At 42.0% G+C, this 12,660-nt stretch overlaps 1 protein-coding gene across 5 annotated transcripts in view; it reads left to right on the top strand.

The window, feature by feature from the left end:
- LOC122550087 (cAMP-responsive element modulator-like) overlaps window positions 1-1,835 on the top strand; it is a 144,029-nt gene extending 142,194 nt beyond the window's left edge. For 2 of the 5 annotated variants that reach the window (XM_043690638.1, XM_043690640.1), the window contains one exon: window positions 551-1,119. In XM_043690638.1, the coding sequence (XP_043546573.1) occupies window positions 551-695 (145 nt within the window). In that variant the 3' untranslated portion in view covers window positions 696-1,119. Of the gene's footprint in view, window positions 1-550 lie in introns of all 5 variants that reach the window. The other 3 variants (XR_006311740.1, XM_043690639.1, XM_043690642.1) reach the window with 3 other exon arrangements.
- The last annotated feature ends 10,825 nt before the right edge of the window (window positions 1,836-12,660 follow it).

The following is a 12,660-nucleotide window of genomic DNA, read 5'->3' on the forward strand; positions in this document are numbered from 1 at the left end:
GATTGTGTCCTCAGAAATAACTGGAAGGATGAGCATTTCTTGTTGCTTTTCAAAGGTCTTAGTTAATATGTTTAGACTGATGAAAATAGACAATGGTAATATTTTTATTCTGTTTAATAATTTTGCACAGACTTGTGTTTTGCAAACCAAAAAACGTGATCCCTGGAAAGTGATCAAATTACTTGTTTCATTGCTATGGCTATATACTTCAACCCAGACAGAACCTTACATCTGAATACAGTACTTCAATTTGATGTGGTGTGTCACCTGTCAAAAGTCGTTCGATGGGGATGAGTCAACTGCATCCCAGTCCTGGCATTCATACTGGTTGGCTGCAAGTAATTCCATAAATAGGATTTAGATTTTGGAGTGTTGCGAGGGAAGTTGCAAAGCCAGCAGCTTCTGATTTTGGTTGGTACAGGTCGTAGCTCAAGGACTGGGGATCCTCAAGTGGCGCTCTAAGGATGGCATTACAAAGACAAAGTATACAGATTAGTCGGTTTCTTCCCTTTTTCGGCTGTCGCTATGATGTGCCTTCTGTTAATTCCAGGGAGGCTGCTCGTGAATGTCGCAAAAAGAAGAAGGAGTATGTCAAGTGTCTTGAAAATCGAGTCGCTGTGCTTGAAAATCAAAACAAGACTCTTATCGAGGAGCTCAAGGCCCTAAAAGACTTGTACTGCCATAAAACAGATTAACAGCTTCAAACTGCCACTTTCATACTTTTTGAACTCTGACCCAGGCATGAGATGTTGCAGTTCCATGGACTACCAGGTGGAGTTGGAACAGGGACACTTTTGAGCATGATGTACTCCATTTTGCTTTGTATTTTAATCTAGCCTATGAATTCACTTGCAAGTTTGGGAGCTTGGGGAGGGTTGGGGGTTTGTGTTGCTGAATCATGTTGACCTATAATACTGGAATTGTTCCAGAAGCCCTGATGTTGCATAGCATATCAAGTATTTCTCGTTCCATTTTTGCTTCTGCTGTTTGCAGGGAGGCTGCCAAAGAATGTCGACGTCGAAAAAAGGAATATGTAAAGTGTCTGGAAAGTCGTGTTGCAGTGCTGGAAACCCAAAACAAGCAGCTAATCGAGGAACTCAAAACTTTGAAAGAACTTTATTGTGATAAATCAGAGTAGTATTTGTGATCTGAGTTCTGACCAATTTGATGTCTACAGCATCTTTCTTTGAAGATGAAGCTTCTGCAGCTTCAGACTGCTTTTTATTTTTTTGCTTTGCAAAACTACGTAGACAACATCAGAAACTTTAACCTGTAACATTTCTCAGAAGTTATTCACAGTAATATATTTTGTTAAGTGTTTGTTGTATAACGAAAATTGTGAAAAAATGAACAAAAAAAACTTTTGTAAAAACAATTAGTTAAATGTGTATATACATATAATGTGCCTGTTACAATGTACTGCAGTACTTGCTGAAGTTGTTCTATTTGTTAAACATTTGCATTTAAGATTTATGTGTTGTGCATTATATGCTGTCCCGAAGAATACAATGTAATATTTTTATAGGTGTTTATTGTTCTTTTAGTGCCCTATTATATAAATACAAATTTAAAAAGCTATGCAGGGTAATTGAATAAAATAATTCAGAAGAAATTTGCCCTATATAAGAAAAAGCTACCTTTAAAAAGGAGTGGTAGGGGGGATTAGAAAAGAAAAAAATGTGTCATTGGCTAATTATATGTAAAGAGAGTGTTATATTCAGTAGCTTGCAAATTGGAATTTCTAGTTAATTTCTGACTTTCATTTATATATGTTATTTTGTAAAATGTAGCTGTACTGCTCTCAGTCCATGCTTATGTAGTTCAAGGATTGGAAATAGGTTTTAATAGAACCACATTGGTTACAAAACACTTTTTGGTTTGTTGTTTGAGTTAAAATATGCACACATTATGTACAAATTTTGTTCCTTTGATTCATCAATTATTATCTTGTGGGGAAACAGTGTTAATCATAATGGTCAGTCACCAAGAAAGAAAATTAATTATTTTCACTTCACTATTATTTCTGCTTTTTCCTGATTCTGCTTTTGGATAATGTGGCAATAATTTCAAAACATGTGATATTTATTACAGACTTTTACTTGACTTGTTTTTAGAGCCTGAACCCTTCAGTATTGTTTGATGCAAGCTTAAAAATTTCAAAGTAAATTTCCAGAGCTTTGAGCACAAATTTCCTACGTGATCAAAAAAGCCATGTTCATATTTTTTTAAAAAATTGTCTTACATGGAGAAAATTATTTGTGAATTCTTCGTGCAAATTCCTCACAATAATGTGTTTTGCATTGTGGAAAAGAGACTTAACAATGTGTCTTTAAATTTTATTTCAATTGAAATCCAGTTACATTCTTAAGATCATAAGAATCATAGCCTTATACCTGTTTCACCATTCAATAAGTTCACAGATGATCTGATTGTAACCTCAATAATCCTTGACTTCCTTGTCAATTTAAAAATTTCTCCTGCTCAGCCTGGATTAATTTCAATGATCTATCAACTACTGATCCAAAGATTAACAATTCTCTGAGAGAAGAACTTCTTCCTGACTTCTGCCTTAAATAGGAACTGCCTTATTTTTGAATGTGTCATTGTATTTCCAGATTCCCTCATGAGAGTAAACATTCAGCATCCATCCTCTCAAGCCCCTCAAAATCCTACATTTCAATAGTCATAGTCATACAGCACAGAAACAGACCCTTCAGGTTAACTAGCACATGCTGAACATAATCCTAAATTAAACTAGTCCCACCTGCTGCTCCTGGCCCATGTCCCTCCAAACCTTTCTTATTCATGTATTTATCTGAATGTTTTTTAAACGTTGTAACTGTGCCCTCTTCCTCATTATGTATGCAAACCACCCTCTGTATTAAAAAAATTGCCTCTCATGTTTTTAAAATCTCTTTCTTCTCACCTTAAAATATGCCCCTCGAGTCTTGAAATCCTCTATTCTCGGTAAAAGACTCTTATTATCACCATTATCTATACCCCACATGATTGGATAAACGTCTAGAAGGTCACCTCTCAATCTCCTATGCTCCAGTGAAAAAAGTCTTGCCTATCCATCCTTTTGTTTAATACCTCAAACCTTCCATATGTCGCAACATCCTGGTACAGCTCTTCTGAACCCTATCTAGCTTAATAATATCCTTCCTATAACAGGCCAACTGGAACTGGATGCTGTACTCCAGGAGAAGTCTTACCAATGTCCTGCACAACCTCAACATGACTTCCCAACTCCTATACTCAAATGACTGGGTAATGAAGGCAAGTGTGCCAAATGTCTTTTTAACCATCCTGTCCATATGTGATGCAAACTTCAAAGAATTATGTACCTGAACCCCTAGGATTATCTGTACTACAACACTACCCAAGGCCCAACCATTAATTGTATAAGTCCTACCTCTGTTTGTTGGTCCAAAATGCAATACCTTGCATTTATCCAGATTGAACACCATCTGCCGTTTTGCAGCCCATTGACCCATTTGACCAAGATACCTTGTAATCTTAAAAAACCTTCTTCACTGTCTATTATGCCACCAATTTTGGTGTTGTCTGCAAACTTACTAATCATGCCTTCTGTATTCACATCCAAGTCATTTGTATAAATGACAAACCAAAGAGTACCCTGAACTGATTCCTGTGGAATACCATGGTGACAGGTCTCCAATTCAAAAAGCAACCTTCTGCCACCATTTTGTCTCCTGCTGTTAAGCCAAATATGTAGCCAATTAGTAAGCTCACCCTGAAACCCATTTCACCTGACCTTACTAGTTAGTCTACCATGTGGAACCTTGGAGAAAGTGAGGACTGCAGATGCTGGAGATCAGAGTCGAGAGTGTGGTGCTAGAAAATTCAGCAGGTCAGGCAGCATCCGAGGAGGAGGAGAATCGATGTTTCGGGCATAAGCCCTTCTTCGGGAATGAGGCTTGTGGGTCAGGGCTGAGGGATAATTAGGAGGTGAGGTGGGGTGGGGGTGGGGTTGGGGGGAGGTAGCTGGGAAAGTGATAGATGGATGAAGGTGAGGGAGAAGGTGATTGGTCAGAGGGAACAGTGATGGGTGGATCCAGAGGGTGGTACCAAGTTAGAGGCTTGGAACTGGGATAATGTGGGGGGAAGGGAAATGAGGTAGATGTTGAAATCCACATTTATCCCGTGTAGTTGTAGGTTCCCAAGGCAGAATATGAGCCATTCCTCCTCCAGGTATTGGGTGGTAACAGTTTGGCAGTAGAGGAGGCCCAGGACCTGCATGTCCTTGATGGAGTGGGAGGGGGAGTTGAACTGATCAGCCAGTTCAGGCAGTGGGGTTGGTGGGTGCAGGTGTCCCAGGGATGTTCTAAGAAATGATCAGCAAGTAGATGTCCTGCCTCCCCAATGTAGAGGAGACCACACCGGATGCAATAGATGACATTGGTAGAGGTACAGGTTAATTTCTGACGGATGTGGAAGGATACCTTGCGGCCTTGTATGAAGGTGAGGGGAGTGGTGTGGGCACAGGTTTTGCATTTCTTAAGGTGCCAGGGGTGGGGTGTGTGGACCTGACAAGGGAGTTGTGGAGGGAATGGTCTTTTTGAAATTTTGATAGGGGTGGGGAGGGGAATATACCTCTGGTGGTGGAGTCTGTTTGGAGGTGTCAGAAGTGGCAGAGGATGATGATTTGTATGTGGAGGTTGTTGGGGTGGACCTATAATCAAATAGGAACTGGGACAGTTTGCTATCTAGCGAGGCTGCAGGCTGTTTCTTCAAGGCTGCCTTCAAATTTTGGATTGCTCTTTCTTCCAGACCATTAGATGATGAATGGCATGGAATTGTCCTGATTGATTGAATCCCATTCAACTTTAGGAAATACTCAAATTCACTGCTGGTAAAAAAAAATGGCCAATTTAATGTGACCAACACTTGAAGTCCGGGTATTGCAAAGGATGTGTTTAGTTTTTCTATCATCCTTCCTGTGTTTGACAATGAACCCTATGCACGTCCTATTACTGAATGGGTGTCTACAGTGACAAAGAACATTGAGCCTGTGAAAGGATGTGCCCAGTCAACGTGTTACCAAGTCCATGGTTTACCTGACCATTCCCATTAATGTGGGGGAGATGTGGGTGATAGTAATTTCTTTCTTTTTGGCAGTCTGGGCACTGCCCCACCAACGTGCCTATGTCTACATCCATTTCTGGCCACCAGACATAACCAACATCTTCATTTTGGAGACCCTAGAATGATCCTGGTGGATTTTTTATGGAAACTACTGCTTGGTACAATTACTCTTGTTCCCCATAATAATATGCTGCTCCCTTCTCTGATCTAGTCTGTCTGGGTCCAATGGGGTTTCAGACCTGGTTGTAATGGCCCTTTGATTCCCCCGCCACCATCACCAGATGTTTCCGTTTTGCCAGGACTGGGTTTTTCTGCGCCCAAACTCTGATATTGTCAGCTGTGACTGGAAGTTTGTCCAGAAAATGTAACACCATGACAGACTCTTCCAGTGGCGGTACCACCAGTGGTGTATCTGCCAGTGGAGGCAGCTCAGTGTATCTGCATTAGCTACTTGGCCTCCTGGAGGCCAAGTGTTTCAGAGTGTAATTATATGCACTTAGTATTAGAGACTGCTGCTGAATTTGGCCTGAAGCTATGGGCGGCACTGCCTTGTCCTCTTTAAGGAGACCTAGTAGTGGTTTGTTGTCCATTATTATGACAAATTTATGTTCATAAAAGTATTGGTGGAACTTTGCGACTCCAAATATAACCACCAAAGGTCCCTTCTCGATCTGCATGCATTTACTCTCTGCATTAGCCAAAGTCCTGGAATTATATGTTGTTGGGCATTCCTCTCTATTGGGGCACTTAAGGCATCAGGGTAGTATTAGTTCTTATGGGGCAGCATCACATGCCAATATCAGACCTCATTTGTCATCATAGTGTGGTGCTTAAGCAACACCTTAGAGGATGATAGCTGTTTCTTCACTTCCCTGAAAGCTTTGGCTTGGCTACACAACCATTTCCAAGGCTGACTGTTTTTTATGAGTTGATGCAAAGGTGCCAGGATGCAGATCAGATTATGTATGGACTTTGTGTAATAATTTACCAACCCTAGGAAATACCTAAACTCCGGTACAGATGTGAGACCTTGGGCACCTTTGACCACCCTCACTTTATCTTACAATGTGTGTAACCCGGTATTGTCGACCCTGTAGCCCAAGTAAGTGACACATTTTTCCCACTTAGGCATATGCCTGCCTGGGTCTCTTTAGTCCTCCTTCTTTGTTATTAGCATGTCATCTAAATAAATGGTGACCTGGGGTAGACCTTGTAAAATGTTTTCCATTGTCTGCTGAAAAATTGTATAGGATGTCGATACCCCAAATGGCAGACTTGTATATTGGTACAAATCCTTTTGGGTATTAATTGTAGCATACTTCTTGAATCTTCATCTAACTGTAACTGCAGGTACACATGGCACATGTCCAGCTTCATGAAGGACAGCCCCCTGCCAGTTTTGTTTATAAATCATCCAAGTGAGGGATTGGGAATTTATCCAGCTGTGATAAGTTGTTCACTGTTTGTTTAAAATCCCACAAAGGCAAACTGACCGTGAGGCTTCAAATTTGTTAAGACCAGTGCTACCTATTTTGTAAATTATTCTGGTTTGATGATTCCTTCACTTTCCAGCCTTCTGATTTCTGCCTCTACTTCTGATTGTAAAGTAATGGGCAGACCTTGCAGAATCCTGGAATTGCTTCCTGGTCAGCATGCAAGATGACCTTGTCTCCTTTGATAGTTTCTAGACCTTCACGAAAGACTTGTGGGTATTTAATTAGGACTTCAGTCAGACACTCACTAGGATGTTTTATCTCACCACCCCCTCAGCTCACAGCCTCATTCCTGATGATGGGCTCCTGCCCGAAACATCAATTTTCCTGCTTCTCGGATGCTGCCTGACCTGCTGTGCTTTTTCAGCACCACTCTAATCTTCTATCAAAAAGTGTAAAGCCAATCCAGATGATTCTCTCTCAATCAATTTCACTCCATCAAGCTTGGGTCCGAGCCATTTACTACAATCACTGGTAACTGAAACATAGAACATTACAGCTCAGTACAGGCCCTTCAGCCCTTGATGTTGCACTAATGTGTGAAACCAATCTGAAGCCCACCTAATCTACACTATTCTATTTTCATCCATATGCCTATCCAATGACCATTTAAATGCCCTTAAAATTGGTGAGTCTATTACTGTTGCAGGCAGTGCGTTCCATGCCCCTACTACTCTCTGCGTAAAGAAACTACCTCTGACATCTGTCCTATATTTATCACCCCTCAATTTAAATCTATATCACCTCATGCTAGCCATCACTATCCAAGGATAAAAGACTCACTGTCCACCCGATCTAACCCTCTGATTATCTTATATGTCTCAATTAACTCACCTCTCAATTTTCTTCTCTCTAATGAAAACAGCCTCAAGTCCCTCAGCCTTTCCTTATAAGACCTTCCCTGCATACCAGGCAACATCCTAGTAAATCTCCCCTGAACACCTTCCAAAGCTTCCACATCATTCCTTTAATGCGGTGACCAGAACTATACACAATACTCCAAGTGCAGTTGCACCAGAGTTTTGTACAGCTGCAACATGACCTCATGGCTCTGAAACTCAATCCCTTTACTAATAAAAGCTAACACACTGTACGCCTATCAAACTGGGTGGCAACTATGAGAGATCTATGTACATGGACACCGATATCTCTGCTCATCTACACTACCAAGAAACTTACCATTACCCCAGTACTCTGCACTTCTGTTGCTCATTCCAAAGTGAATCACCTCACACTCTTCTGCATTAAACTCCATCTGCTACCTCTCAGCCCAGCTCTGCAGCTTATCTATGTCCCTCTGTAACCTGCAACATCCTTCGGCACTTCCATAACTCCACTGACCTTAGTGTCATCAGCAAATTTACTAACCCATTCTTCTGTGCCCTCCTCAGGCCATTTATAAAAATGACAAACAGCAGTGGCCCACAAAACAGATCCTTGTGGTACACTACTAGTAACTGAACGCCAGGATGAACATTTCCCATGAACCACCACCCTTTGTCTTCTTTCAGGTAGCCAATTTCTGATCCAAATGGCAAATCCAAATGCCTCCGTATTTTCAGCAATAGCCTACAGTGGGGAACCTTAAAAAGTGCCTTACTCAAATCCATGTACACCACATCAACCGCTTAACCCTCATCCACCTGTTTGGTCACCATCTCAAAAAACTCAATAAGGTTTATGAGGTATGACCTACCCTTCACAAAACTATGTTGACTATCTCTAATCAACGTATCTAGATGATTATAAATCCTATCTCTTTTCCAACACTTTACCCACAACCGAAATAAGGCTCACTGATCTATAATTACCAAGGTTATCTCTACTCCCCTTCTTGAACAAGGGGACATTTGGTATCCTCCAGTCCTCTGGCACTATTCCTGTAGACAATGATGACATAAAGATAAAAGTCAAAGGCTTTGCACTCTCCTCCCTGGTTTCCCAGAGAATCATAGCATAAATCCCATCTGGCCCAGGGGTCTTAACTATTTTCACATTTTCCAGAATTGCTAACACCTCCTACTTGTGAACTTCAATCCCTTCTAGTCTAGAAGCCTGTATCTCAGTATTCTCCTCAACAGAATAGTCTTTTTCCAGTGTGAATACTGACGAAAAATATTCATTTAGCGCTTCCTCTATCTCCTAGGACTCCGTGCACAACTTCCCACTACTGTCCTTGATTGGCCATAACCTGTAGTTATTCTTTTATTCCTGATATACCTATAGAAAGCTTTAGGGTTTTCCTTGATCCTATCTGCCAACAACTTCTCATGTCCTCTCCTATCTCTTCTTAGCTTTCTCTTTAGGTTTTTCCTGACAAACTAGTAATTCTCAAACGCCCTAACTGAGCCTTCACATCTCATCCTAGCATAAGCCTTCTTCTTCCTCTTAACGAGATTCAACTTCTTTAGTAAACCGCGGCTCCCTCGCTCAACCACTACCTCCCTGCCTGACAGGTACATACTTATCAAGGACACGCAGTAGCTGTTCTTTGATACAGCTCCACATTTCAATTGTGCCCATCCCCTGTGCATCCTAAATCTTGCCTGTTTGCATCATGATTGAATTTACCCCAGCTACTGTCTTTGCCCTGCAGTATATACCTATTCCTTTCCATCACTAAAGTAAACATAACCAGATTGTGGTCATTATCACCAAAGTGCTCACCTGCCTCCAAATCTAACTACTGGCCGGGTTCATTGCTCAGTACCAAATCTAATGTAGCCTCGTCCCTTGTTGGCCTGCCAACATACTGTGTCAGGAAATCCTCCTGCACACATTGGACAAAAACTGACCCATCTAAAGTACTCAAACTATAGTATTTCCATTCAATATTTGGAAAGTTAAGGCTTCCATAACAACTACCGTGTTACTCTCGCTCCTATCCAGAATCATCTTTGCTATCCTTCCCTCTACATCTCTGGAACTACTTGGAGGCCTATAGAAAACTTCTAACAGGGTGACCTCTCCTTTCCTCTTTCTAACCTCAGCCCATGCTACTTCAGTAGACGAGTCCTCAAACATCCCTTCTGCCACTGTACTCCTGTCCTTGACCAACAATGCCACACCACCCCCTCTTTTACCAAATTCCTTGATCTAACTGTAACATCTAAACCCCTGAACCTATAACAACCATTCCTGTCCTTTCTCAATCCATGTCTGCAAAATGGCAACAATATTGAAGTCCCAGCTACCAACCCATGCTGCAAGTTCACCCACCTTATTCCGGATGCTCCTGGCATTGAAGTAGATACACTTCAAATCATCTTCCTGCTTGCCGGTGCACACTTGCGACCTTGAAACCTTATTTCTCAACCTTCTGGCCACCTAAAATTGGAGGTGTAGTGGACAGCGAAGAAGGTTACCTCAGATTACAACAGGATCTTGACCAGCTGGGCCAATGGGCTGAGAAGTGGTAGATGGAGTTTAATTCAGATAAATGCGAGGTGCTGCATTTTGGGAAAGCAAATCTTAGCAGGACATATACACTCAAATGGTAAGGTCCTAGGGAGTATTGCTGAACAAAGAGACCTTGGAGTGCAGTTCATAGCCCCTTGAAAGTGGAGTCCCAGGTAGATAGGATAGTGAAGAAGGCGTTTGGTATGCTTTCATTATTGGTCAGAGTATTGAGTACAGGAGTTGGGAGGTCATGTTGCGGCTGTACAGGACATTGGTTAGGCCACTGTTGGAATATTGCGTGCAGTTCTGGTCTCCTTCCTATTGAAAAGATGTTGTGAAACTTGAAAGGGTTCAGAAAAGATTTACAAGGATGTTGCCAGGGTTGGAGGATTTTGAGTTATAGGGAGAGGCTGAACAGGCTGGGGCTGTTTTCCATGGAGTGTCGGAGGTTGTGGGGTGACCTTATAGAGGTTTACAAAATCATGAGGGGCATGGATAGGATAAATAGACAAAGTTTTTTTCCCTGGGGTCGGGGAGTCCAGAACTAGAGGGCATAGGTTTAGGGTGAGAGGGGAAAGATATAAAAGAGACCTAAGGGGCAACTGTTTCACACAGAGGATGGTACATGTATGGAATGAGCTGCTAGGGGAAGTGGTGGATGCTGGTACAATTGCAACATTTAAAAGGTATTTGAATGGGTATATGAATAGGAAGGGTTTGGAGAGGTATGGGCCGGGTGCTAGCAGGTGGGACTAGATTGGGTTGGGATATTTGGTCGGCATGGACAGGTTGGACTGAAAGGTCTGTTTCCGTGCTGTACATCTGTATGACTCTATGACACTGGAGCTTCAATTTGGGTTCCCATCCCCCTGCTGAATTAGTTTAAACCCTTCCAAAGAGCATTAGCAAATGTCCCCCCTGGTTCAGGTAAAGAACATCCTGTTTGTAGAGGTCCCACCTACTCCAGAATGAGCCCCAATTATCCAGGTGTCCTCCTTCCTGCCCCATTCCTGTAGCCACACGTACAACTCCTCTCTCTCCATATTCCTCATCTCACTAACACGTGGCGTGTGTAACAAACCAGAGATAACAAATCTGTTTGTTCTAGCTCTCAGCTTCCAACCTAGCTCCCTGAAATTCTGCCTTAAATCCCCATCTCTTTTCATACCTATGTCTTTAGTGCCTATGTGGACCACGACTTGGGGCTGCTCCCCCTCCCCCTGAAGATCCTGAAAAGGGATCCGGCTACTTCTCATAAGAGACTGGAACCAACGTTGTACCCTTAATCTGTAAAGGTTTTCCGATATAGCTGGAGTTGCTTGAACACACGCACCAATGGTTTCAAAACAGTTTCTACCCTACTGTTGTTAGAACACTGAATATACTCTCAAACTCTTAACATTCGCCCGTACCTATGTTTTTGTGTTTGCTGCTGTTTACCTATTATTTACTTATCTATGCTATTTAACTCTGTGATCTGCCTGTATTGCTTGCACGACAAGGCTTTTCACTGTGCCTCGGTACACGTGACAATAAATTCAATTCAATTCAAATCAAACTTAAGGGTTGGAGTCCAGAGCAAATTTTGTTCAAGACTGGATCTGCAATCACTGAAATGGCCACACCTGTATTGACCTCCATTAGAACCGGATGACCATTGTTTATTTTGATTGATTCTGATTTAGATGTTACTAAGCAATTTAAGTGTTCATACCCAGGCATTGGTAGACTTTCTGGGGTGTGAACTCTACTGGTTACTGGCTCACCTCACTGTCTCGAGTCCACATATCAGCAGCAACTACATTGGCTTGCAGGCCCATTTCCTGAAGAAATTTTTAACGGTTTGCCTGAGGCTTGTCTTTGTTTTGGGGTATTGGTTGACCCAGAGTCTCTCTGTTCAGGATATGTCCTGAGTGTGGCTATGCAATTGCCTTCACTCAAGGTGCTGTTTCCCAAGCTCAATCAGGCTGGTTAGGGTGTCCACTTCCAATCAGAATACCCTGCAACCAAATGCTCCTCTTGCCACATTTTCTAATGAGAAAGCCAGTTGTATTGTCTGTTCGAAGTCTAGTTGGCTTCATCTAGTCGGCACTTTTGCACACCATTAATCCCACATACCAACCAGTCTCTCAACAACTCAGTATGGGTTAAACCAATGTCACATGCCAGTGCCAGTTGTCTCAACCTAGTCAAAAGTCCTGATACAGATTCCCCTGTTCTTGAATTGCCACGTTTAAAAGCGATGTTAGAGGATCATAATGAGAGGAGATTTGGGGTTGTAATATTCCTTCACTAAATCTATCAACTTTGGAAAAGTTTTAGTATATGGTGCCTCAGGGAAAGTTAGGCTCCTAATAACTGAAGGACCAAAGTGGACATGTATGTGTGGAATGCAGGAGATGGGCGAGGTCCTCAATGAATATTTCTCCTCTGTCTTTACCATGAAGAAAGACATGAAGACTTGGGAACTTGAGGAAGTTGATGTCTTGGGGACAGTCCATATCACAGTAAAGGAGGTGTTGGACGTTTTAGAATGTATGAAGTTGGATAAATCTCCTTGTCCTGACCAGATATATCCAATAAACCTGCAAGAGGCTATAGAAGAAACTGCAGGGCCCATCTGATATTTTTGCATCATCGCTAGCCATGGGTGAGAGCC

The sequence above is a fragment of the Chiloscyllium plagiosum genome, chromosome 5 (genome assembly GCF_004010195.1).
Source record: "Chiloscyllium plagiosum isolate BGI_BamShark_2017 chromosome 5, ASM401019v2, whole genome shotgun sequence".
Classification (NCBI taxonomy): Eukaryota; Metazoa; Chordata; class Chondrichthyes; order Orectolobiformes; family Hemiscylliidae; genus Chiloscyllium; species Chiloscyllium plagiosum.